Source organism: Mya arenaria, chromosome 5 (genome assembly GCF_026914265.1).
Source record: "Mya arenaria isolate MELC-2E11 chromosome 5, ASM2691426v1".
NCBI classification, from domain to species: domain Eukaryota; kingdom Metazoa; phylum Mollusca; class Bivalvia; order Myida; family Myidae; genus Mya; species Mya arenaria.
Genome location: NC_069126.1, coordinates 37,386,358 through 37,414,072, shown reverse-complemented (window position 1 = coordinate 37,414,072; position 27,715 = coordinate 37,386,358). Strand labels below are relative to the sequence as shown.

The 27,715-nt window shown below is 38.5% G+C and overlaps 2 protein-coding genes across 3 annotated transcripts; one reads left to right on the top strand and one right to left on the bottom strand.

Annotated features, from left to right (window-relative positions):
- Nucleotides 1–318: 318 nt before the first annotated feature.
- Nucleotides 319–22,814, bottom strand: LOC128233778 (tetraspanin-3-like). Its single transcript, XM_052947628.1, has 11 exons — nucleotides 22,569–22,814; nucleotides 22,203–22,259; nucleotides 7,609–7,709; nucleotides 7,307–7,436; nucleotides 6,598–6,672; nucleotides 6,125–6,229; nucleotides 5,450–5,538; nucleotides 4,472–4,664; nucleotides 3,306–3,364; nucleotides 2,264–2,302; nucleotides 319–809 (listed from the first exon to the last, which is right to left on the bottom strand). Exons 2-11 carry the CDS (start codon nucleotides 22,257–22,259, stop codon nucleotides 758–760), a joined length of 900 nt encoding a protein of 299 aa, XP_052803588.1. The 5' UTR covers nucleotides 22,569–22,814; the 3' UTR covers nucleotides 319–757.
- LOC128233777 (uncharacterized) lies at nucleotides 10,867–16,136 on the top strand. 2 transcript variants are annotated; one of them, XM_052947625.1, is made up of 6 exons: nucleotides 10,867–11,317; nucleotides 12,940–13,101; nucleotides 13,566–13,727; nucleotides 13,988–14,387; nucleotides 15,126–15,241; nucleotides 15,485–16,136. In XM_052947625.1, the coding sequence occupies exons 1-6, from the start codon at nucleotides 11,257–11,259 to the stop codon at nucleotides 15,607–15,609; spliced, it is 1,026 nt and encodes a 341-aa protein (XP_052803585.1). In that variant the 5' UTR covers nucleotides 10,867–11,256; the 3' UTR covers nucleotides 15,610–16,136. The 2 variants fall into 2 exon arrangements, with proteins under 2 accessions (XP_052803585.1, XP_052803587.1); XM_052947627.1 differs by having other exon boundaries at nucleotides 10,897–11,317; nucleotides 15,471–15,627.
- Nucleotides 22,815–27,715: the final 4,901 nt, after the last annotated feature.

Sequence of the window (27,715 nt, the reverse complement as noted above, 5' to 3'; positions counted from 1 at the left end):
TCAAAAGTGTAATACGAGGATTTCAAAAACCGCGAATTTACATATACTTATTTGGTTTAACCAAAAATGGAGCTGAGTTGATAAATTTCTCAAAAGTGCTTACATAATGAGTTTATTGCAATGGCATTTAGAATAGTTCCCGGTTTTCCCGCTGCTAATGTTAGCAGCAGACATCCGCTATCAAATGACACAATGATAGTATGCACGTATGTATCTCATTTTGTTTCAATGAAGACACGCACGAAAGTCAGGGGAGCGGGGGGGGGGGGGGGGTCTGAATGCGGGGTAAATCAAAGAGGTCATTTTAATTGCCACTAGTGAGGATCAATTTTTATTCAGTTCAATTCGATGCAAGAATGAATGTAGTGACAGAACATAGATCAATATGAAATGTGATTGAAATATCATACGGTTCCAATAAAAAGTTACAAGGAAACACTGTTTATTTTCTTTCTTGTCCTGAAACACTATATTTATTTTCTTTCTTGTCCTGAATAATAACTAGTAAAATTCAACGGACTCAGAGTTGATGTGATTTAGCTGTTAATGCGGAACAACTCTGATAAAACTGTTGACACCGACATCAGAGGACACAACATCTGCTTCTGGTGGACTTTCATATTTAACAGTTGCAGAAACCACAGTCATGGAAGTCACTATGAAACTTGTAAGTTTGAAGTAATCCAGAACCAAGATATTAGATTAATTATTGTCAAGTTTGCGCACTTTAAATTGGGCGCCTTCCATTTAGCAATGCCTAATGTCGATTCATCACCGCGGCAGCCTTCTTTGCTGATATCACATGATCGCTGAAATGTAAAATCATTTTTAAGTATTCCAAATATATCAGCATCGGTATTGCGATCGACAACATATCAGCATCTATATGGCGATCAACAAAATGTCGGCATATGTATGACGATCGACAAGATATCAGCATCTGTATGGCGATCAACAATATATCAGCATCTGTATGGCGATCAACAATATATCAGCATCTGTATCGGAATCAACAATAGATATGCATCTGTATGGTGATCAACAATACATCAGCATCTGTATGGCGATCAACAATATATCAGCATCTGTATGGTGATCAACAATACATCAGCATCTGTATGGCGATCAACAATATATCAGCATCTGTATGGCAATCAACAATAGATATGCATCTGTATGTTGATTAACAATACATCAGCATCTGTATAGCGATAAACAATACATCAGCATCTATATAGCGATCGACAATATATCAGCATCAGTATGGCGATCAACAATATATCAGCACCTGTATGGCGATCAACAATATATCAACATCTGTACTATGATCAACAATATATCGACATATGTATGGCGATCAACAATACATCAGCATCTGTATGGCGATCAACAAAATGTCGGCATATGTATGACGATCGACAATATATAAACATCTGTATGGCGATCAACAAAATGTCGGCATATGTATGGCGATCAACAATACATCAGCATCTGTATGGCGATCATAAATATGTCGGCATATGTATGGCGATAAACAAAATGTCGGCATATGTATGACGATCGACAATATATAAACATCTGTATGGCGATCAACAATACATCAGCATCTGTATGGCGATCATAAATATGTCGGCATATGTATGGCGATAAACAAAATGTCGGCATATGTATGACGATCGACAATATATCGGCATATGTATGGTGATCGGCAATATATCGGCATCTGTATGGCGATCGACAATATATCGGCATCTGTATGGTGATCGGCAATATATCGGCATCTGTATGGTGATCGACAAGATATCAGCATCTGTATGGCGATCAGCAATATATCAGCATCTGTATGGCGATCAACAATATATCAGCATCTGTATGGTAATCTACAATTTATCAGCTCTTTTCCTGCATGACTATTCTTTATGTCTTTTTCTGTTATCAGATAACAACAGGATAGCAAATAGAACAATTTAACAATTTAGATGTTGAAAACCAATCAACATATACTATATGCTCGATGTATATTTTCTTTTCTCAACTTATCACTTGTATTATTAATGTAGAAATTGTTGTGGTTTCTTCGCATCTCGAACAGAATATGACGTCAAGAATAGAACGCATATTTAATGATTTAAAATGAATTCCTTTGTCGATATAGAAAGTTGCGTCTTTTATTGGGAACAAATCATGAATGTCAAAGAAAGCATTACAATGTTAGATCAATTAATAGGTAGTTTGCCAACTAAACGTATGTAATAATACTCACATCGCAACATAGGGCGGTGGTTTCGATTGATCAGATATGCTGAAACAGAGAAAATCAAAGCACTGAAGGTGCTGATAGAGGACGGTGATGTTCATTTTGTGTAATGTTTAACTGGAAATGTACTGATAAAATAAAACTAAACATAGCTAACATGATAATGTATTTTGGCATACTATTGATGTTAACAAGATAACAAGAGATGTATTTAATGCATAATTCCCACAAAACACTTCGTTATCATATCATGTGGACGATCGAATACATGTGTATTTATAATAAAATGCTCCTAACTCTACGTCCCGTATTGTTTTTAACAAAAACTGTCCACACATGTTTTTATACGCCAACTCGCTCCAAATTATCTCGGCAATAAACTGACGAACACGAAATTAAATTGGTATGACTTAGATGAGTTCATCATGGATAACTTGTAAAGCTTTAATTGAGATCAATTTGACAATTTTATTTATTTCGTTCTAATACATGTAAGCTTGGTAAATTAATCAATATTGCAGGAATTGTTTTTTTTTCTGTTTTCCTTCAATTTACAATAAAGACATGTGTTCATTATGTTTATTGCTCAAATTAAACCTATTTTGTTAACTTAAATATAATGTCAAACTCTAATTTTAGGTATGTGTCTTTTTTCTCATTTATGAACTCACGGAATAGCCATATATCCCCGCTCTTGTATGTTACATAAGGGAACCAATAGAAACCTCGTGGCCAGGTATTTCCATACAAGTCGGCAGGTCTGGTAGGAATACAAGACCCGTTTTGGGGCAAAAAAAGCATACATGCCCACGATGTTTCTAATGTTCTAATGTTTATCCAGTTCATTCTGAAATACATATACAGTAAAACTGCGGTCGTTAGTTTTTTTCCGCAGATTTACTGTATCTGGGACAAACAAAACGTATATGCGCTACAGGAATAAATGAGTTCACCATTATGTTAACACGTCTTGTATCTATCAAAATGTGTCAAGTCAATCAATAAGTCATTCGTTTTTAGAGCTTTTATTGAAGCAAAAGTAACTTACTCGCCAACTCTGTTTTTCTTTTTATCTATCACAATGCACGCTGAGATGATAGCTAGCACCTGAAAAAGAAGTCATCAATTGGTGTCATATTTATAAAGAATTCTTTAAAGAGGCACTCTTACTCCCAAATAAGATTTACCACAAGTAATATAATTGTTTAAATATACCAAAAAGGATGAATAAATGGCAAAAACAATGGTTCTTATGAAGGATACCGAGTTTAATTTGAAAGAAAGGTGCAGAAAATACGATGTTTCTACCTATGAGAGGATAGTAGATCACAGTAAACCTCTTAGCACGCGCCAATCATTTTTTTGCGTTTTCAGCTATTAAATACACAGTCACAATATTGTTATCAGTAATTAATATTTTCTATAAATGCATTATTTAGTGAGTAGTTAAAGGTTTATCACCCTAAATTTATGTTTGTTATACATGTGTATGCATTGGTTTTGAATAAGACTGTCACTTTAAACTTATCTGGTTCCAATATCACAAAAATACTTACTCAATCTTTACTCATTTTTACGCAAAACAGCATACAATTAATCATAATATGAATCTTATAAACATACCATACTCTTTTTAAACATTTTCTCAAAGAGTATGTTCAAACAAATATTTGGTCAATATTTTAATGAAAAATAACTCTAAAGTATTCAAAAGTGCTTGATTCCTTACTAAAATATAAAGATTTGTGCGTGATCGTTTATGCATATGTAATGACCTTGTTTAAATATCACGCAACATATAACCAGCATAGAACATTGCCAACATATAACTAGCATAGAACATTGCCAACATATAACCAGCATAGAACATTGCTAACATATAACCAGCATAGAACATTGCCAACATATAACCAGCATAGAACATTGCCAACATATAACCAGCATAGAACATTGCTAACTACAAATATAAGTAAGGATTCATAACATCCACAATTTACTTCCTTTCCTTGTTCTTGTTTTCACCAATTAATGATCTCATTATTTCTGTGATATTAGGGCCAGATCATTTAAAATTTGGTCTCCAGCAACTGTCAGGGAAAGTTTATTACATGTATATAACAATGATACGGAAAATTGTTGCGCCTTTGACTTCAGATTGAGTATTTTAACACCATTAACCAAAACATTGAGCAGTAGTTTGTTTTTCTCGATTACCTCAACCATGATACCAGATCCGGCTGCAATGATGGTGACAAGACTGTATGTGTCGATGTAATGTTTGACCCTCGAGTAACAGCCTTCTGTGTAAAAGTTGCTCGGCGTCTGAGTGCACGTGCTACTGCTGACGTAAGTAGACACGGTGCTGGTGCTGGCACCTTGACAACAGGAGGCCGGGAGTTTGTCAGTTCTATAACATAAACAATACATGCAGACGGGTGAGGACAACTGGTGATAAGTAGCTAGTATTTTGTTGTGTATAAATAGAATCATGTGATTAATTATTGAAAAGTCGTCTTCATGTGGGTAAGTAAATAAAGCAGATTAGAGTAGAGCAGAGCAGATCGAAGTAGAACGGAGCAAGGCAGAGCAGAGAAGAGTAGGGAAAGCAGAGAAATCCAAAACAGAGTAGAGCGGAGCAGAGAAGAGCAGAACAGAGTAGAGCGGGGCAAAAGAGAGCAGAGTATAGTAGAGGGGAGAAAAGAAGAGCAGAGCAGAGAAGAGCGGAGCAAAGCAGAGTAGAGCGGAGTAGAGCAGGGCGGAGCAGAGGAGAGCGGAGCAGAGAAGAGCAAAGTAGAGTAGGTAAAGCTGGGCCAGGCCAACCTAGGGCCGTATTCAACAACCAAATCAGTCTTAAATCTAATAGCAGAATCTGAGTATTTTGATTAGATTGTAAAATACATTGACCAATAGACTAAATGGAATCACACAGGCGTGTCTAAGGATAAGGATACGAACTATATTAAATACCGCCTCATGCCAGGCGACTCGAGGCGGGGTATGACGAACCATTTGGGTCAAAAGTCGCTTTTTTCCTGATGTTGTTTATACAACAGAGTTGCATCTCTATTTTTATAACTTCAAATACACCCGGCACATCAAGAGGCTTCAAAGAACGCACACGCGGTCTGTTATTGAGTACTCGATAACAATTCATCTAGTGGCTATAGTCAACTGAAAGTGGAGGAGACCTACCCGGATGGGGTCCATGTTGTGGGAAGCTCGGTGAAGTCATCGTTAGTTCCGCCGTTCTCGTATTGGGCGTTCACACCGCAACATCGCGCCTAGGAATTTAACATTAGAAGTTCTGTCTCGAGTCGTCATATCAATATTCAACTGTAATGCAACAGTTCTATTTAACAAATTCTCGAGTAAGCCAGGCTAAATTTTGAGGCCACACAGACATAATTTCAGGAATGGCGAAGATTGGCGGAATTATCGAACAATATATCGTTTGCGGTTAAAACAGACCAGAATACTCGCTTCTTTATGCGTTGTTTCTATCGCCAATATAACCGTTACCTTGTTTCCATGAACATATTTATGTCAATTAAGTTTGTATTGGGTAAAGTCTATATGAATAAATAGCAAATAAGAAACAGCCTTTGATCATGTCTTCTTATCAATGTTGACGTACAATGCATCATTGCAATAAAGTAGTAGTATTTTATGAAATAATTGTCCTTTACATTAAGTATCTCGATACCTAGCATAACTTCTCCATGTCATATAAAAAATGAACGCTCCATCGGTTAGATGTGTAGTCTGTTGCTCCGGAGCCGGCGTAGTCATCAGGTACGAGTCAATATCTTAATATTCAAATGTTTTGGTAAGCAAATTATTTTTGAAATGAAAGTTAGACGATGTCACCTTCATAAAGAGAATGTTCCATCCGTTCGAGGTGGAGTCGGTGGCCTCGGGTCCGGCGTAGTTCTTCAGAAGGTCCAGCATCTTACCACGCAGCCACAGGTCCGCCTTGGAGAGGGCGAGAGAAAATAAAATACGTTTTAGCCGGTCGCAAGGTTGACTTCAATCATCAACATAAGTAAACGCTGGCAAAATGGGTGATCACTTAAATTATTTAACTTAAAAACTTTACAAAGGATTTGAAAACTATAATCACATAGTTTCAAAAAAGAGAGTATAATGCAGAGCGTAAAACTGATTTTCGTTTTCAAAGCATACTTTGTCTGTTGCAAGTGTACATCCGTATGCCATTTACAGTGACCATTGTTTCGCCTTTTAAACTATGGCAATTTTACTTACTAAATGCAAAAATTCACATTGAACAATCGGTACAGACGTACACAGACAATTCTGACAGTTTTCTCTCCCTTCTTTACCTTCGTGCGGACACTGAGCCACAACCCGATGGTGACGCCTTGAAGCAGAATGAATATCACCGCTAGAACAATAAACTGAAAGACACAATAGTGATATTGATTAGTATCATAACTTCATAAGTATGGAAATAGTGAAATAGGGATATATGCATCCAATTTATAAAAACGTTAAAGAGTTTTTGTTTTGAACAAATTTATCCAAAATGATATATTGATTGGTCAATTTTTATCCAAAAATAACTACCAACCAATCAAATTGTTTTAATGAGCCAACTAGGCCAAATATAACCAATGGACAATTGATCAACGTTGTATACAATTGGCTGCGGGTGTACTAGAGGTTGAATGTGCTTGAATTGATTCATAAATACAGATTTTCATTGCTTCTAAAAATAATATAAAAACAGTAACCAGCTAAGCATTCGTATTACATTACTTGAATACCTCATGTATTTTCAATCAATTGTCAATTTAAAAAAAATATTATATGAATCTAAATCCTTTTTTTTAGTGAGGTATATAGGTAAATAAGTTCTGCAATCCATTTTCAGGGGCCGTTTGAAAGCGTCTTCTTATTGATCTAGCGCATAATCGACTGATAAGACGGACACCTATAAAATGCACTACTTAGTCTACGAAATACTTACACGCCGAATGAGCTTCGCCCGTGTGCGAGTATAAAGAAACTCACTCCCCCACCCTTACTTACGACCCAAAGGCAGCCTCTAACAGCCTTCATCCCAGCACACATGCCCAAAATGGCCACAAACAGCATCAGACCACCGGTTGACATCATGATGTACGAGAGAGCCTCACAGGTTATACCTAGCGGCAAAGAGCTGAAAACGTACACAATTACAATACTGAATGATGATGTGTCATTGCCTTGCTTAATTAGGAATGTGAATAAATCGTTGTAGATGTAGGAAGTTTCAAAGGAGGTATTCAGAGAAGGGGCTTTGATCATTAAATTAAGAAACACCCCAACGGACCAAGAAAGTCGTGCTTTACCTGTACTGGACTGTGTTAAACAATGTCACGACTGCGGTGTCCAAGAAACCACTGTCCAGTTTAAACATCAGACCGGCCGCTACAAGAGTTCCTCCGGATAACTGAGCATAAAAAACAACAACATTAATTTAAAAACACGCACATGTTTTTTTATGTGAATAACCAGCTCTTGTCGACATGTAATCTCATTATTAACGATTTATTTTGTCAATTCGACGATTTGTTATTCAACCATCTGATGTATCCACTGTTCAAACACGTGAAACAGTCATTGTCGCCACTGTGTTCGCTGATTCTTGTTATGGTACCATCTGTCATAAAAAAAATGCCGTCATTTACAAAGGAGCGACTTTTGTTACTAATTGCGTCTCGTTTCAGTCTGATTAAGGGATGGGTGATGACGCGGTTGTCACTGATTTTAGAAATGTAACCATCTGTAAAAAAAATCACGCAATCTATTATCTACCGTACTTTACATGAAGAGCGAGTTTGGCTCGCCTGATGGATGGCGAAGATGTTCGGTCGTCACCGTCACTCTAAGGAATTGCAAAAGTCACAGGTTGTTTGTTGTTTTCAGATAAGTGTGGTGAATTGACGTAAAAATGAACAACGACACAACATTAGTACATATTGGCGACACAATAATACTAGATCAATCAGTTTCCGTTCACCACTAGCGGCAAAGCTATGTGAAGGTAGCTAAACAACCGACATTCGACATTAGACAATTCAAAATGAATGTCGTGTTGGCTCAACATTTGACATTCAAAAAATGAGTGTCGTGTTGGAAAGACAGAGGACATTGAAAACTGACCAGCTCGTCATTCATTTTTTTAATGTCAAATGCCGCGCAAGCACGATATTTATGGGGTTTTTTTGTACTGTTCACTGTCGCACGACATTCAATATCTTAATGTTCAATATCGTGCCAGCACGACATTCAATATCTTAATGTCCACTGTCGTGCCAGCACGACATTCAATATCTTAATGTCCACTGTCGTGCCAGCACGACATTCAATATCTTAATGTCCACTGTCGTGCCAGCACGACATTCAATATCTTAATGTCCACTGTCGTGCCAGCACGACATTCAATATCTTAATGTCCACTGTCGTGCCAGCACGACATTCAATATCTTAATGCTCAATATCGTGCCGACACGCCCTTCCTTTTTTTGACTGTCGTATGTTTCGCTAACTGCTCACAACCTAACCGCACGTCATCTTGGCCATTTTTTCCTCGGCAAGGAACTCCATGAATCCAGTTACGGACTTTGACATAAATCAGCATGCGTTATATCATAAGGGTTTAATGTCCTCATAACTATTTCGGTCAGGTGGCTCCTAACTAAATGAACGAATTCGCTTTAATTTTAAAAAGAACTGGTTGCGGCAAGTCTACATTACATGCACGTCTTATGACCAAATAGATTGCATAATTAACAAGTTAAGTAGTAGTCATTTTCACAACATGTTTCACTTCACAATTAAATGTGAAATGTAATGATGAAAACATCAAAGCTTCGTGCAACATTACAAATACTGTAACATCGGGATCGTGCCATGTTTGGTGAAGATAAACATGGTCTCAAGTGTGTTGGCCATGTTTAGACATACTGGGAACTTGTCCCTGGGGTTTATTAAAAAAAAACGAATCTGCTGAACTTGTAAATTTAAGTGAAATAAAATGTATGTTTCATTAGAATTAGTTATTGTCATTTTTGTGCACATGGTTAAGTAGTTAAATCATTCTTACTGCACCGACTTTCCGGGTTATTTAAGTTATACACGAGCGCGAAGTGCGAGCTGTATCAATTACGAGGGTTGTCAGTGTAGTAACTGTTTTATACCATAGGGTCAAGGTCGGTGTTTAATAAATAGCACGCATTTAATGAATATCGTTGTAATTCACCGGGAATCATGTCAAGGCTGTGCCTTAATTAACCGTTCTGATATGAGAATTAACGAATGAACGAAAACAGCCGTGGTGATAACTCGGTACAAAACAGGTGCTTCCACAACCGTGGTGATAACTAGGTACAAAACCGGTCCTACCCCAGCCGTGGTGATAACTCGGTACAACACAGGTGCTTCCACAACCATGGTGATAACTCGGTACAAAACCGGTCCTACCCCAGCCGTGGTGATAACTCGGTACAACACCGGTGCTTCCACAACCATGGTGATAACTCGGTACAAAACCGGTCCTACCCCAGCCGTGGTGATAACTCGGAACAAAACCGCTGTTACCACAACCGTGGTGATAACTCGGTACAAAACTGGTGCTTCCACAACCGTGGTGATAACTCGGAACAAAACCGCTGTTACCACAACCGTGGTGATAACTAGGTACAAAACCGGCTCCACAACCGTGGTGATAACTAGGTACAAAACTGGTGCTTCCACAACCGTGGTGATAACTAGGAACAAAACCGCTGTTACCACAACCGTGGTGATAACTAGGTACAAAACCGGTACTTCCACAACTGTGGTGATACCTCGGTATAAAGCACCAACCGTGATGATACCTCGGTACAAAACCGGTGCTTTCACAATCGTGATGATAACTCGCGGTGATATATAAATTGAATAACTCGGGTGGTTGGTGTAGTAACTATGATCAGCTATTAATATTGTTCGACAGATTCCCTTTTCCTGATGTAAAGAACCGTCAAAGAGTACTTTAAACAGAGGTAGTTTACAATCATCACATTTCCCTCAAATAGCTTTGGTTTCTATTTTTTTCTAAAGTTTAAATTTAAAAGGAAATGACAAAAAAATCTAATAATAAACTTAGCCACTTATATGGTAGGCACCGGCGGTCGTTCAACGTGGCAGAGAGCCTAACTTTACGGACGTTTTAAAGCGTTCTTTTACAATCACCACAATAAACGACTTCAACTAATTTAAACAAACAAGTTCAACATTTTCTGCAATTATTTTGTCATTGCAATAATTTATATATATATATGTACAAATACGGACAATCGGTCCACACTATACTGGTACTGGGGCCGTGTTACAGAAGCTTCTTATCTTTAACTTTATCCTTAATTCATACAAAAAGTCCTTAAATGTACTAACAAAATCTTATTTTTAAAAAAGCACTTGACATTCAATCGTGGTTTAAGAACACGTTTTTGTCCTTACTTGTCTAGTCATGTTACCACAGATATTATCTTATTCTTCTTTCTGAATTTTAATAACAGTGAATTTATATATAAACGTTAAAATAAATGTACTGTTTAACTGCTCTAAAGTGACTGTATCATTCATCTCAATATATTATGTAAAATAATCTGTAAAGGTGGAAACAAAGATTTTAATTTGAGTTGAGTTGATTAAGACGTGCTTCGCATCCAGATCTGTTTATTCTTGTTACGTCACGAGTTCACACGCAATAAAATGTATGTAAAGTTTTCATAAGTGGGTCTTATGTCAACTGTGATCAATTGATAGCCAGAAGACCGTACATTGTTAAATATATACATCTTGTTTCTCCGGACATAATTAATGACCTCGGATGACAATTAATTGCTTTTAACGACATGTTCAAAATAACATAAAATCGAATCTTGGACATTTCGATCGAGCGGGACGTTTGTGTTAAATATATTCTGTTTGGTCGTCGAAGTGGTTCTGAAAATATGGAATACAAAATAGTGAAAGTTATCATTTTGCTTGGATTTTTTAGTTGTACATTCAATGGTAAGTATTGTAATTTGACATGGCAATCATTTCAGTTTTCGAAATCCATGTAATTGCTTCAAGTTAGGATTATTCCCAATGCAAAGGCCATAAAAACAGCGAATATGGCGAGTTGTGTTCTGTGGCGGACTGAAGGGAACAAATGAATGTACAGAATAGTAAAATAAAATCCCTAAATTAAAGTCAGGTTCTCAATTTCGTCTTGTAATTTTTTTTACGAATAAAGAAATAATTTCTGGCTGCATTAGACCTCTTGAACACTTCTCATTAACCTTTTCACTCATGGCGAATCAAGGCGATAGTAGGGAAAACTTTCGTCAGAAGTAAGTATCCTACAGGAGTCCTTCTGCAGCCGCCTGTCACTGTGGTGACCGAAAGGCAGCGGAACATATTGTTTGTTTGTTTTTTGTTGTTTTTTTATTTTTCATTTTTGTGATTTTTCTATAATATGTATTCTATTATATTTAATTACATGGAAAAACGCATCTGTTGTGCCTTTAACAGGCATTATTTTGGCAAATGCAATGAAACTGTATCTTACATGTAATATAATGACAATTTTAAAGGTTCTATATATTTTAATGTCTCATTTGGTCGAGCCGGAAAAGATTAAAATTGTTTTGAAACTGATCTTGTTGTTCTTGGTCTGGATCAGCATATTTCAGCCGTCATAATGATAATACTGATGATTTTTATGTTTTGATCACTTGATGTTCTTGATCAAAGCAGTAACACAAATGTATATGTCTGTCTATTTTGTATTAGTTCGAATCAGATTGTCTTGATTAAAATGGAAACGTTTCGTAATGTTCCGTTTTGTATTTTGGTAACGAGTGTTTCATTCTTACAATTATTTAATTAGTAACCTTGTATAATTTGTATGGCTGTTTTCGTTTTCACAACCAGTGTGTTTATACATACCGCGTGATAAATTGCGTCATAAATGCTACGTCGGAAGGCAATATTTGCTTCGATGAAGACTTTAAACAAAGATAACTTCACTATTTCTTCACCATTTTAAATAAAACAAAGCGAAGTCTACGCCATTACGAAGACCCGCCTTCGGTCTTTTACCAGAGTTTGATTGAGAGTTTAGTTTTTTTTAAACCATTTCCCAATACGGCCGTCTGACCGAGCACAGTCAAAACATTAATTTGGAAAGAGGTTTGTCGAAGTGGTTGATGAAACTAATGACCTTATCACACTTTGGTAATAAAACGAAGGCGGGGCTCTTTAAGCGGCGTAGACGGACCTTTGTTTTATTTAAAATGGGATAGTGAAAGAAAAGTTATCTTCGATTTAAGTCTTTATTTTAAGCGAAATGTTGACTTACGACGTAGCATTTATGACGTAATTTATCACGTGGTGTACACACACTGACAACCGTTGATTAAACTATTCCCATCAAATCAAATAACGATTTGATGATATATGTTTGCGTCTGTGTTTTGTTCCGTGTTTTTGTAACGGTCTGCATAAACTGTTGTGTTTTTTTTTACCAAAGTTAGCCATAATATTTGTTGGATGCGTTATACTTATCCAATAATTACTATTAACAAATTAAATAGTTCAAATGTTAACTTATCAAAGCGTTATTCAAGTGGTTGTTTTTCTATATTTAGAGGTGCGGGGTCAGTACTGTCCGGATGCCAGGCGGATCACAGGGTTTAGCTGCGGTGGAACGGACATGACGTCAGCGGAGTGTCCCCGGGGATCGACCTGCAACCAGGACCCCCGGACCCGGGAGAGCTTCTGCTGCTGGGCTGATTCCTCGCCCACCTCGTGTACGCTCATTCTAACTTGTTCAAATCGGTTATAACGAACGATCGTTGTACGTGTATAACAGCGTACTGTTCAGTTCAGTATAACAATACAACAGCAGGACTCGCAGGCACTGTTGATTGATGACGATTCGATTGCCTTTATATGCTCAATAAATTGCATTTCAATTTCATTGTGTTTCAGTATAACAACCTTAAAATATTCCTTTGATCCCATTTTGTGATTAATTCATGTGTGAACTCATTGGTGTGAGAGATATAAACATTATTATTATTATTATTATTATTATTATTATTATTATTATTATTATTATTATAATTACTATTATTATTATTATTATTATTATTATTATTATTATTCATTTATTTTTTGAATGTTTTTGGTTAAAACCCGCGTAAGAGCACATACCATATATATGCCCACTGCTAGCTCCATATTGTGATGCCTTATGTTCATGTTGTTACAGCCCCGTGCGAAGACCCTCTTGTTGAGAGGGGAGTGTTCACCACGTGCACGATCGGTCAAGACAGAACGTGCCCGGGTAACTGTCACACTTGCGAGCGCCTGGGCGGGGCGACCGGCATGGATCTTGGGCTTTGCTGCCCACAAACACAGAGGGCCGGATGTGGTAACTCACAAACCATTTTTCATAGTTTGTACTGAACAAAATAAGGGCCGATATTGGCACGGCTAAATCCAGAATGCGTTTGCTTTACCTTTTAAAGGTTCTTTTTTTTTTAAATACCCTTTTCATTCACCGTAAACATTTGTAAACACAGACTTGTTTGAAAAAAGAACTGTTTAAATAATGATAAATAACAATTAAAGTTTTAGGAAGTAACTGGGTATTGATACATATGTATTGTAATTTAGTTCCTTTGTCTACAGAGAGAAGCAGTCCAGCAGTACTAGAATTTGAGAGGGCGCGTCAGCAAATCTTACAACGCAGAGTAGGAACTTCCGGCTCCAGTACCGGAAGTGGTGACTTCGGAGCGTCTTCCAGCTCCGGTGGTGGTGACTTTGGTCGCAGTCCGACGGTTGACAGGTTCGGCGGCGGCAGCCCCGACCCGCAGTCTACAAGCGCGAGAGGGTTCGATGCCCGACAAGGACCAGCTACAAGGGACCAAGGTCCGGAACCTGCAAGGTCAGGGGCTGGCTTCCGCGAACGTGCACCCGCTGATACGAGGTTCCGCGACACGCCTTCGCCAGGCAGTCCATGTGGAGGCTTTACCAGGCCCACAAGCTACTGCGTCATGGTGCCCTTTCCTAGATGTCCCATGGGACAAAGGTTGGAACATGTGAAAGTGTTGATTTGTTTGAAGAATTCATAAGCTTGTTATGCGAAAAGGCAAAATACTTTATTCATGTCTTTGAAGCTACAAAGTCACAGATCAGCAGACATATATTAATATTCGGATTAATATGCACAAGGTTCTTTTTCGTTAATTATTTTCCATGGTATGTTGGATTCCAACCAATGAACGACCGAAATTTTCGTTTTCTCTCGCGCATAACATTCGGCTTGATCACCCCCTATTTGTATCATTTTTAGGCTATCACTAGATAATAAGACGATTCGTACATTTTGAATAGCATGTTTTACATACAAGTTCCTGCAAAAACGCTTTCCATTTCTGAACACATTATGGTTTTCTCTTTTGTTCATCTGTTTGGTAACCGATGCTAATCAACCTCTAATTTACTTGTTTGTCAGCCTTTTTTTCGCACTATCCGTAAATTTCTTGGCAGGCATTTTAAGAAAACGATAACAGTAAAGGTATGGTCACACGAAAAAACATGAGACGATACACTAGTTATAAATAATAATATTGGCCACTTTGATGGCCAAGTTTAAATAACAAACATGACGTGCAAAGTACGTATATGGAATACATTTATATACCAGTATAGTTATTAAAAAGCATACAATTTAGTCTTCTTTACCTTTTTTAAATAAAATCAGCCTGATACCGGCTTTAACAAGTGATGTGTTATTACATGATAAGTTCACTCTTGGCTTTTACAGGTGCGTTGGTATCGGTTTTAGGCGTGGCGTGTGTTGCCCGATGATGCCGTTTTCCCCGCCCTTCTCCCCAATGGGCGGGTTTGGAATGGGGCCAGGTCCCCGCCCCATGGGAAGAGGTATTAAATGCCAACATTTCATGATTCATTTCACAAGAGTTTCGGCAATCCTTGTACCGGCACTCTAGCATGGTCAAAATATTTAAATATTTCGCTCATAATTAACTTAACCAACAACGTTTTATATTTATTTTGTTACTGTTTTATAGGCGATTTATCTATAATTTGTAATATCATCAAGCGTAAAAAGCGGCTCCTAAGACTATTCTTAGCTTCTTACCCGCAGCAGGTTTCTGATTTCAGATTCCTGTGCACGTGACGTGAAATGTGTGAGAGAAGGCCAGCATGAATGTTACATTGATGAGAACTGTCCCACCCCGATGAAGTGTTGTGACATCGGCGAGGGATGTCGTCGTCAGTGTGTATGACGTCATCATGTGTGAACAACGTCATATTTTTTCGAAGCACAATCTTAAACTCAACCAAAGTATTTCTTCTGAAATTTCTTTCTTTTGACAATAACTATTGTTATTTCTTATCAAAATCCGCATAACGTGACTGGTTTGTTATTTGTTAAATATTTGCAGGGAATAATTGAATCATTAATTTTGTTTCAGTTAATGTATCGTTGCTAGTATTTAAATATGTTATTGAGATAAATCAGTCTCTTCTTTTGAAGAAAGCTTACACTTCGTTTTATCTTCATTCGTAAATACTCTTGCGCATAGTATGTAAATATTTGTCAACATTTTGGTACTAATAAAATTCCATATTTTTTCAATCAAAGGTTTTTTCAAGTATAAATATAAATATTTATGACTATTATTTCAACAAACTATGCTTATTTCTTATCAATGTCATAGCGAATGCAAGATCCATATTGATCAGTATAAATGTGACAATCACTTGGCCGTTGGTTATGTAAAATTACTGTAATAAAATTGAATATACTTGTTATGATCATTTTTACCAGTTCTTGAAAACACTAACCTCTCGCATCGACCCAATCATTCCCATATATACTCATATTGGAATCCACGGTCATCTACTTACAAAACACGAGTGTGCGGGCAGTACTCACAAACATGAGTGTACGGGCAGTACTCACAAACATGAGTGTACGGGCAGTACTTACAAACATGAGTGTACGGTCAGTACTCAAAAACATGAGTGAACGGGAAGTACTTACAAACATGAGTATTAGGGCAGTACTCCCAAACATGAGTGTTCGGGCAGTACTCAGAAACATGACAGTACGGGAAGTACTCACAAACATGAGTGTACGGGCAGTACTTACAAACATGACTGTACGGGCAGTACTCACAAACATGAGGGTACGGGCAGTACCCATAAACATGAGTGTTCGGGCAGTACTCACAAACATGAGGGTACGGGCAGTACTTACAAACATGAGTGTACGGGCAGTACTTGCAAACATATTCGGTATTATAATTTTTTGTTAGGAATTATAAGATTTTTTTTTATTTAAAAAAAAAATGTTTAAGTTTGAAAATCCGGTGCCAGTGTGTGCGGGCAGTACTCACAAACATGAGTGTACGGGTAGTACTCACAAACATGAGTGTGCGGGCAGTACTTACACACATGAGTGTTCGGGCAGTACTCACAAACATGAGTGTACGGGCAGTACTTACAAACATGAGTGTACGGGCAGTACTTACACACATGAGTGTACGGGTAGTACTTACAAACATGATTTCACGGTCAGTACTCCCAGACATGAGTGTACGGGCAGTACTCACAAACATGAATGTATGGACAGTAATCACAAACATGAGTGTAAGGGCAGTACTCACAAACATGAGTGTACGGGCAGTACTCCCAAACATGAGGGTACAGGCAGTAATCACAAACATGAGTGTAAGGGCAGTACTCACAAACATGAGTGTACGGTCAGTACCCACACACATGAGCGTTCGGGCAGTACTCACAAACATGAGTGTACAGGTAGTACTCACAAACATGAGGGTTCGAGCAGTACTCACAAACATGAGTGTACGGGTAGTACTCACAAACATGAGTGTACGGGCAGTACTAACAAACATGAGTGTTCGGGCAGTACTCACAAACATGAGTGTTCGGGCAGTACTTAGACACAAGAGTGTTCGGGCAGTTCTTATAATTATGCTAATACGGGAAGTACTTACACACATGATAATACGGGTAGTACTTACACACATGATATTACGTGAAACATGAGTGCACGGGCAGTACTAACAAACATGAGTGTGCGGGCAGTACTTACACACATGAGTGTACGGGCAGTACTCCCAAACATGAAGGTACGGGCAGTACTTACAAACATGAGTGTACGAGCAGTACTTACAAACATGAGTGTACGGGTAGTACTTACAAACATGAGTGTTCGGGCGGTACTTACAAACATGAGTGTACGGGCAGTATTCCCAAAAATGAGTGTTCGGGCAGTACTCACAAACATAAGGGTTCGGGCAGTACTCACAAACATGAGTGTACGGGTAGTACTCACAAACATACGTGTACGGGCAGTACTCACAAACATGAGTGTTCGGGCAGTACTTACAAACATGAGTGTTCGGGCAGTGTTAACAAATAAGAGTGTACGGGCAGTACTCCCAAACATGAGTGTTCGGGCAGAACTCACAAACATGAGTGTTCGGGCAGTACTCACAAAAATGAATGTACGGGTAGTACTCATTAACATGAGTGTTCGCGCAGAAATCCCAAACATAACTGTAAGGGTAGTACTTACAGATATGAGTGCACGGGTAATACTTACACACATGAGTGTTCGGGCAGTACTTACAAACATAAGTGTACGGGTAGTATTCACAAACATGAGTGTTCGGGCAGTACTTACGCACATGAGTGTTCTGGCAGTACTTACAAACATGAGTGTACGGGTAGTACTCACAAACATGAGTGTACGGGTAGAACTTACAAACATGAGTGTTCATGCAGTTCTCACAAACATGAGTGTTCTGGTAGAATTTACAAACATGAGTGTACGAGTAGTACTAACAAACATAAGTGTTCTGATAGTACCTACAAACATGAGTATTTTGGAAGTACTCACAAACATGAGTCTACGGGAAGTACTCACAAACATGAGTATTTTGGCAGTACTTACAAACATGAGCATTTTGGTAATACTCACAAACATGAGTGTTCGGGCAGTACTTACAAGCATGAGTATACGGTCAGTACTCACAAACATGAGTATACGGGAAGTACTCACAAACATGAGTATACGGTCAGTACTCACAAACATGAGTGTACGGGTAGTACTCACAAACATGAGTATTTTGGTAGTACTTACAAACATGAGTGTGCGGGCAGTACTTACACACATGAGTGTTGGGGTAGTACTCACAAACATGAAGGTACGGGCAGTACGTACAAACATGAGTGTACGAGCAGTACTTACAAACATGAGTGTACGGTTAGTACTTACAAACATGAGTGTAAGGGTAATACTAACAAACATGAGTGTACGGTCAGTAATCCCAAACATGAGTGTTCGGGCAGTACTCACAAACATGAGTGTACGGGAAGTACTCACAAACATGAGTGTACGGGCAGTAGTTACAAACATGAGTGTTAGGGCAGTACTTACAAACATGAGTGTACGGGTAGTACTCACAAACATGAGTGTACGGTCAGTACTCCCAAACATGAGTGTTCGGGCAGTACTCACAATCATGAGTGTACGGGAAGCACTCATAAACCCGAGTGTACGGGCAGTACTTACAAACATGAGTGTACGGGCAGTACTCCCAAACATGAGTTTTCGGGCAGTACTCACAAACATGAGTTTTCGGGTAGTACTCACAAACATGAGTGTTCGGGAAGTACTGACAAACATGAGTGTACGGGTAGTTCTCACAAACATGAGTGTACGGGCAGTACTCACAAACATGAGTGTTCGGGCTGTATTTACAAACATGAGTGTTGGGGCAGTACTTACAAACATGAGTGTACGGGCAGTATTCCCAAACATGAGTGTTCTGGCAGTACTCACAAACATGAGGGTTCGGGCAGTACTCACAAACATGAGTGTATGGGTAGTTCTCACAAACATACTTGTACGGGCAGTACTCACAAACTTGAGTGTTCGGGCAGTACTTACAAACATGAGTGTTTGGGCAGTACTTAAAAACATGAGTGTACGGGTAGTATTCACAACCATGTGTGTTCGGGCAGTACTTACATACATGAGTGTTCTGGCAGTACTTACAAACATGGGTGTACGGGTAGTACTCACAAACATGAGTGTACGGGTAGAACTTACAAACATGAGTATTTTGGTAGTACTCACAAACATGAGTATACGGGAAGTACTCACAAACATGAGTGTACGGGTAGTACTTACGAACATGAGTGTTCGGGCAGTACTTACAAACATGAGTGTACGGGCAGTACTCAAACACGAGGGTACGGGAAGTATTCACAAACATGAGTGGTCTGGTAGTACTTACAAACATGAGTGTAGGGGTATTACTTACACACATGAGTGTTAGGGCAGTACATACAAACATGAGTGTTCGGGCAGTACTTACAAACATGAGTGTACGGGCAGTACTTACAAACATGAGTGTTCGGGCAGTACTTACAAACATGAGTGTACGGGCAATACTCAATCACATGAGTATACGGGAAGTACTCACAAACATGAGTTTTCTGGTAAAACTTACAAATATGAGTGTACGAGTACTACTTACAAACATGAGTGTTCGGGTAGTACTTACAAACATGAGTGAACGGGCAGTACTCACAAACATGAGTATACAGGTAGTACATATAAGCATGAGTGTATAGGTAGTACTTACAAACATGAGTGTACGGGTGGTACTTACAAACATGAGTGTACGGTAGTACTTACAAACATGAGTGTACAGGTAGTACTTACAAACATGAGTGTATAGGTAGTACTTACAAACATGAGTGTACAGGTAGTACATATAAACATGAGTGTTCTGACAGTACTTACAAACATGAGTGTACGGGTAGTACTTACAAACATTAGTGTACGGGTAGTACTTACAAACATGAGTGTACGGGTAGTACTTACAAACATGAGTGTATAGGTAGTACTTACAAACATGAGTGTACAGGTAGTACATATAAACATGAGTGTTCTGACAGTACTTACAAACATGCGTGTACGGGTAGTACATATAAACATGTGTGTTCTGGCAGTACTTACAAACATGAATGTTCGGGACGTACTTACAAACACGAGTGTTCGGGAAGTACTCACAAACATGAGTGTTCGGGTAGTACTCACAAACATGAGTTTACGGATAGTACTTACAAACATTAGTTTACGGGTTGTACTCACAAACATGAGTTTACGGGTAGTACTTACAAACATGAGTGTTCGGGCAGTACTCACAAACATGAGTTTACGGGTAGTACTTACAAACATGAGTTTACGGGTTGTACTCACAAACATGAGTTTACGGGTAGTACTTACAAACATGAGTGTTCGGGCAGTACTCACAAACATGAGTTTACTGGTAGTACTCACAAACATGAGTTTACGGGTAGTACTTACAAACATTAGTGTTCGGGTAGTACAAATAAACATTAGTGTTCGGGTAGTACATACAAACATGAGTGTTCAGGTAGTACATATAAACATGAGTGTATGGGTAGTACATATAAACATGAGTGTATGGGTAGTACATAATTATAAACATGAGTGTTCGGGTAGTACATACAAACATGAGTGTATGGGTAGTACATACAAATATGAGTGTATGGGTAGTACTTACAAACATGAGTGTATGGGTAGTACTTACAAACATGAGTGTATGGGTAGTACTTACAACATGAGTGTTTGGGTATGGGTAGTACTTACAACATGAGTGTTTGGGTATGGGTAGTACTTACAAACATGAGTGTATGGGTAGTACTTACAACATGAGTGTTTGGGTATGGGTAGTACTTACAACATGAGTGTTTGGGTATGGGTAGTACTTACAAACATGAGTGCATGGGTAGTACTTACAACATGAGTGTTTGGGTATGGGAAGTACTTACAAACATGAGTGCATGGGTAGTACTTACAACATGAGTGTTTGGGTATGGGTAGTACTTACAAACATGAGTGTATGGGTAGTACTTACAAACATGAGTGCATGGGTAGTACTTACAACATGAGTGTTTGGGTATGGGTAGTACTTACAAACATGAGTGTATGGGTAGTACTTACAAACATGAGTGTATGGGTAGTACTTACAAACATGAGGGTATGGGTAGTACTTACAAACATGAGTGTATGGGTAGTACTTACAAACATGAGTGTATGGGTAGTACTTACAACATGAGTGTATGGGTAGTACTTACAACATGAGTGTTTGGGTATGGGTAGTACTTACAAACATGAGTGTATGGGTAGTACTAACAACATGAGTGTTTGGGTATGGGTAGTACTTACAAACATGAGTGTATGGGTAGTACTTACAAACATGAGTGTATGGGTAGTACTTACAAACATGAGTGTATGGGTAGTACTTACAAACATGAGTGTATGGGTAGTACTTACAAACATGAGTGTATGGGTAGTACTTACAAACATGAGTGTATGGGTAGTACTTACAACATGAGTGTTTGGGTATGGGTAGTACTTACAACATGAGTGTTTGGGTATGGGTAGTACTTACAAACATGAGTGTATGGGTAGTACTTACAACATGAGTGTTTGGGTATGGGTAGTACTTACAAACATGAGTGTATGGGTAGTACTTACAACATGAGTGTATGGGTAGTACTTTCAAACATGAAGGTATGGGTAGTACTTACAAACATGAGTGTATGGGTAGTACTTACAAACATGAGTGTATGGGTAGTACTTACAAACATGAGTGTATGGGCAGTACTTACAAACATGAGTGACATTGTAGTACCTAAAACATGAGTGTTCGGGTAGTTCTTACAAATATGAGTTTTCGGGCAGTAATTACAAATATAAGTGCTCTTGTAGTATTCATGAAAATGATTAAAGACGGCTAGTACTTACAAACATGATGATACAGACGAATACGAGGAGGTATCTGGAACATTTCATCCCGTCCATCTACAGGGGAAATCATTACGTTTTTACCAAAAGTGAAAAAAAACACGTTGCAACGCAAACTTTTTTGAAACTTTATGCATGTTTTTGTCTCCGAAGTCAAACAAACCGATTGAAAAAGAAAAGGTAATTTTATTTAAATACTATATTACTTAACAGTCTTTATATTTGCAGTACATAAAGAGTAATATTTTCCTCACAGAAACGTATATTGTTTTAGATTTTCCTGTTATTCACAATTATAAAGAATAAGTCGTTTGTGACTATATATATTAAATAGACATATACATGCTCATTGGTGCTTGCTCTTACCTCTGAGGAGTTTCAAACGAAGGGTTTTTAATCCTGGTTATTGTCGTGTATATACTCAATAAAAAACTGGCACACGTTGACAACATACGAAGTACCAATGCAGATACGAATTTAAATCCCTCCGAAATACATTATAATATTTTTGAATGTTTACGTGACGTCATGTTTTGATTGAAAAATATTCAATTTGTTTAATCGATTTCAAATATCGTTCAAACATCTCTTTGATGCAAACACGTTAACCGTTTACTATTGAAGTGAATAGATTTTGAAATGTCAATTGATAATTGTAAATAGAAAAATGGAATAATGGTCAATAAGAGTGTGATGCTTGATCAAATATCTGAACATTCTATTGTACTTAAGGTTCAAATATATATTGATCAATATAACGTTAAGTTTTCACTAAAAATGTTTGATGCATTGAAATAAAATACTACCAGCTAGATTTCAGAGTAAAAAGTGTAATTAACATTACAAAGGTGTTTAAACTATCCTTTCAAATGCTGTCGCAAAGGATTTCACTAACAAACTAGAATGAATAGCATCTCTTTATACGTCGATTCCATTTAAAATTTAATTGAAATGAAGTATTCAACGTCATACAAGTGTTATGTATACAGTGCCCCCTTCATGTCAGAATAAACGTCATACAAGTGTTATGTGTATAGTGACCCCTTCTTGTCATAATAAACGTCATACAAGTGTTATGTGTATAGTGACCCCTTCATGTCAGAATAAACGTCATACAAGTGTTATGTGTATAGTGACCCCTTCTGGTCAGTGTCAACGTCATACATGTGTTATGCGTATTTTGACCCCTTCTGGTCAGTGTCAACGTCATACAAGTGTTATGCGTATAGTGACCCCTTCTGGTAAGAATTAACGTCATACAAGTGTTATGTGTATAGTGACCCCTTCTTGTAAGAATCAACGTCATACAAGTGTTATGTGTATAGTAACCCCTTCTGGTAAGAATCAAAGTCATACAAGTGTTATGTGTATAGTAACCCCTTCTGGTAAGTATCAGCGTCATACAAGTGTCATGTGTATAGTGACCCCTTCTGGTAAGTATCAGCGTCATACAGGTGCTATGTGTATAGTGACCGCTTCTTGTAAGTATTAACGTCATACAAGTGTTATGTGTATAGTGACACCTTCTGGTAAGTATCAGCGTCATACAAGTGTTATGTGTACAGTGACCCCTTCTTTTAAGTATCAACGCCATACAAGTGTTATGTGTATAGTGATCACTTCTTGTAAGTATCAACGTCATACAAGTGTTATGTGTATAGTGACCCCTTCTGGTAAGTATCAATGCCATACAAGTGTTATGTGTATAGTGACCCCTTCATGTCAGAATAAACGTCATACAGGTGTTATGTGTTTAGTGATCCCTTCTTGTCAGTATCAACGTCATACAAGTGTTATGTGTATAGTGACCCCTTCTTGTAAGTATCAACGTCATACAAGTGTTATGTGTATAGTGACCCCTTCTGGTAAGTATCAACGTCATACAAGTGTTATGTGTATAGCGACCCCTTCATGTCAGAATAAACGTCATACAGGTGTTATGTGCATAGTGATCCCTTCTTGTCAGTATCAACGTCATACAAGTGTTATGTGTATAGTGTCCCCTTCTTGTCAGTATCAACGTCATACAAGTGTTATGTGTATAGTGACCGCTTCTTGTAAGTATTAACGTCATACAAGTGTTATGTGTATAGTGTCCCCTTCTTGTCAGTATCAACGTCATACAAGTGTTATGTGTATAGTGTCCCCTTCTTGTCAGTATCAACGCCATACAAGTGTTATGTGTATAGTAACCCCTTCTTGTCAGTATCAACGTCATACAAGTGTTATGTGTATAGTGACCCCTTCTTGTAAGTATCAACGCCATACAAGTGTTATGTGTATAGTGACCCCTTCTTGTCAGTATCAACGTCATACAAGTGTTATGCGTATAGTGTCCCCTTCTTGCCAGTATCAACGCCATACAAGTGTTATGTGTATAGTGACCCCTTCTTGTCAGTATCAACGCCATACAAGTGTTATGTGTATAGTGTCCCCTTCTTGCCAGTATCAACGCCATACAAGTGTTTTGTGTATAGTGACCCCTTCTTGTCAGTATCAACGCCATACAAGTGTTATGCGTATAGTGTCCCCTTCTTGCCAGTATCAACGCCATACAAGTGTTATGCGTATAGTGTCCCCTTCTTGCCAGTATCAACGCCATACAAGTGTTATGCGTATAGTGACCCCTTCTTGCCAGTATCAACGCCATACAAGTGTTTTGCGTATAGTGTCCCCTTCTTGCCAGTATCAACGCCATACAAGTGTTATGTGTATAGTGACCCCTTCTTGTCAGTATCAACGCCATACAAGTGTTATGCGTATAGTGTCCCCTTCTTGCCAGTATCAACGCCATACAAGTGTTATGTGTATAGTGACCCCTTCTTGTCAGTATCAACGTCATACAAGTGTTATGCGTATAGTGACCCCTTCTTGCCAGTATCAACGCCATACAGGTGTTATGTGTATAGTGACCCCTTCTTGCCAGTATCAACGTCATACAAGTGTTATGTGTATAGTGTCCCCTTCTTGTCAGTATCAACGCCATACAAGTGTTATGCGTATAGTGTCCCCTTCTTGCCAGTATCAACGCCATACAAGTGTTATGCGTATAGTGACCCCTTCTTGCCAGTATCAACGCCATACAAGTGTTATGCGTATAGTGACCCCTTCTTGTCAGTATCAACGTCATACAAGTGTTATGCGTATAGTGTCCCCTTCTTGCCAGTATCAACGCCATACAAGTGTTATGTGTATAGTGACCCCTTCTTGTCAGTATCAACGCCATACAAGTGTTATGTGTATAGTGACCCCTTCTTGCCAGTATCAACGACATACAAGTGTTATGTGTATAGTGACCCCTTCTTGTCAGTATTAACGCCATACAAGTGTTATGTGTATAGTGTCCCCTTCTTGTCAGTATCAACGCCATACAAGTGTTATGTGTATAGTGACCCCTTCATGTCAGAATAAACGTCATACAAGTGTTATGTGTATAGTGACCCCTTCTTTTCAGTATCAACGTCATACAAGTGTTATGTGTATAGTGACCCCTTCATGTCAGAATAAACGTCATACAAGTGTTATGTGTATAGTGACCCCTTCTTGTCAGTATCAACGCCATACAAGTGTTATGTGTATAGTGTGCCTTTCTTGTCAGTATCAAGGCCATACTTGTGTTATGTGTATAGTGTCCCCTTCTTGCCAGTATCAACGTCATACAAGTGTTATGTGTATAGTGACCACTTCTTGTCAGTATCAATGCCATACAAGTGTTATGTGTATAGTGTCCCCTTCTTGTCAGTGTCAACGCCATACAAGGAGATTCTAATATAGCCCTCACCAATACATGTTTGGCGTAAAACAAGAAGATATATTCTATTTTAAACTATCCTCATCATACGATATCGCCAGTGTTGCGGAAAGTGGCGCTGCCATGCGACTGATTGGCTTAGTTGTGTATGAATATACCTCTATAAGTTGAAAATCGGCGTAGTTGTGTTAGCACATTCCTCTATGTAATGACTGACCGGCGTAGTTGATGTAATGACTGACCGGCGTAGTTGTGTTAGCACATACCTCTATGTAATGACTGATTGGCGTAGTAGTGTAAGCACACACCTCTATGTAATGACTGACCGGCGTAGTAGTGTAAGCACACACCTCTATGTAATGACTGACCGGCGTAGTAGTGTAAGCACACACCTCTATGTAATGACTGACCGGCGTAGTAGTGTAAGCACACACCTCTATGTAATGACTGACCGGCGTAGTAGTGTAAGCACACACCTCTATGTAATGACTGACCGGCGTAGTAGTGTAAGCACACACCTCTATGTAATGACTGACCGGCGTAGTTGTGAAGAACACACCTCTATGTAATGACTGACCGGCGTAGTAGTGTAAGCACACACCTCTATGTAATGACTGACCGGCGTAGTTGTGTAAGAACACACCTCTATGTAATGACTGACCGGCGTAGTAGTGTAAGCACATACCTCTAAGGGGTGTTTGATCGGCGTATATGTGAAAGCATATACCACAATGGGCTGAATGATCGGCGTTTTTATGTACGCAAATATTGCACTTTGCATAAAGCATAGTGTCAGACATTGTACCATAGCAGGCAATGATATCTTACTTTCGTATAATTATATCTTCAATGATGTGTAACATACTGTAAAAGTCAAGTTTTACTTTTATACACTGCATCTGTTGAAAACATTATATAAGTAAATGGTCCATAACACGTAAATCGCCGGGCAGCTGTCACCTTGCGGAGTCACTACTAATGGCCATTATGCTGTTTTAACTTTGGAGCTCGATGGTGACTGACTTTTAATGCTATTTTGTAAACTGAGGGCGATGGCATGTGCCGTTTTTTCAATCTGTTGCCTTGGCAAATAGAGAGGTCAAGAAACGTCTGAAAATCTGTATTGTCGTCTTCCCGGAAGTGGGTGTGCTTCTGCTGCAGCTGGTGCTGCTGCTGCTACATCTACCACTACACAACAGCATCTACTACTACTACTACTACCTACTACCTACTACCTACCTACTACTACTACTACTACTACTACTACTACTACTACTACTACTACTACTACTACTACTACTACTACTACTACTACTACTACTACAACAACAAAAATGTAGGAGTCCGCAAACAGTAACTGAATGATTAAGTAAGACTTACCTTCGCGAAGGGAAGGCGAAGGTTGATCATAATTTCATCTAACTCAATTAACTGCTGGCTGTCTAGCAGCAGCTGCTCTGAGTGGTATGTTAATGGTAGTTATATTGAGGCCTTATATCAAAGTGCATTGAAGTTATTTGTATTGATAATAAGAAATGCGCGAAACTTTGTCCCAACAAAGTGTATGCGTGCGTGTTGGTGGGAAGACGCTTACACCTCACGAACGGATATGACGTGGTAGTGATACTTTCATTTTTAGATTAAAGAAGGAAGGAAAGAAAACAATCTTAAACTATGCTTACAATAATGGGATTTTTTCCTTTAACATCGCGATCTTTTTTCAGAAAAGAGACAATAGCTTTTAACCAATTGGTAAAATTTG

Coding starts and splice junctions, on each gene's coding strand:
- LOC128233777 (XM_052947625.1), top strand. CDS start 11,257: ATGGAATACAAAATAGTGAAAGTTATCATTTTGCTTGGATTTTTTAGT. Junction 11,318..12,939: donor TTTTAGTTGTACATTCAATG/GTAAGTATTGTA, acceptor TTCTATATTTAG/AGGTGCGGGGTCAGTACTGT. Junction 15,242..15,484: donor TCCCCGCCCCATGGGAAGAG/GTATTAAATGCC, acceptor TTCTGATTTCAG/ATTCCTGTGCACGTGACGTG.
- LOC128233778 (XM_052947628.1), bottom strand. CDS start 22,259: ATGGACGGGATGAAATGTTCCAGATACCTCCTCGTATTCGTCTGTATC. Junction 4,665..5,449: donor ACAACATGGACCCCATCCGG/GTAGGTCTCCTC, acceptor TTTATGTTATAG/AACTGACAAACTCCCGGCCT. Junction 2,303..3,305: donor AAGAAAAACAGAGTTGGCGA/GTAAGTTACTTT, acceptor TCTCTGTTTCAG/CATATCTGATCAATCGAAAC.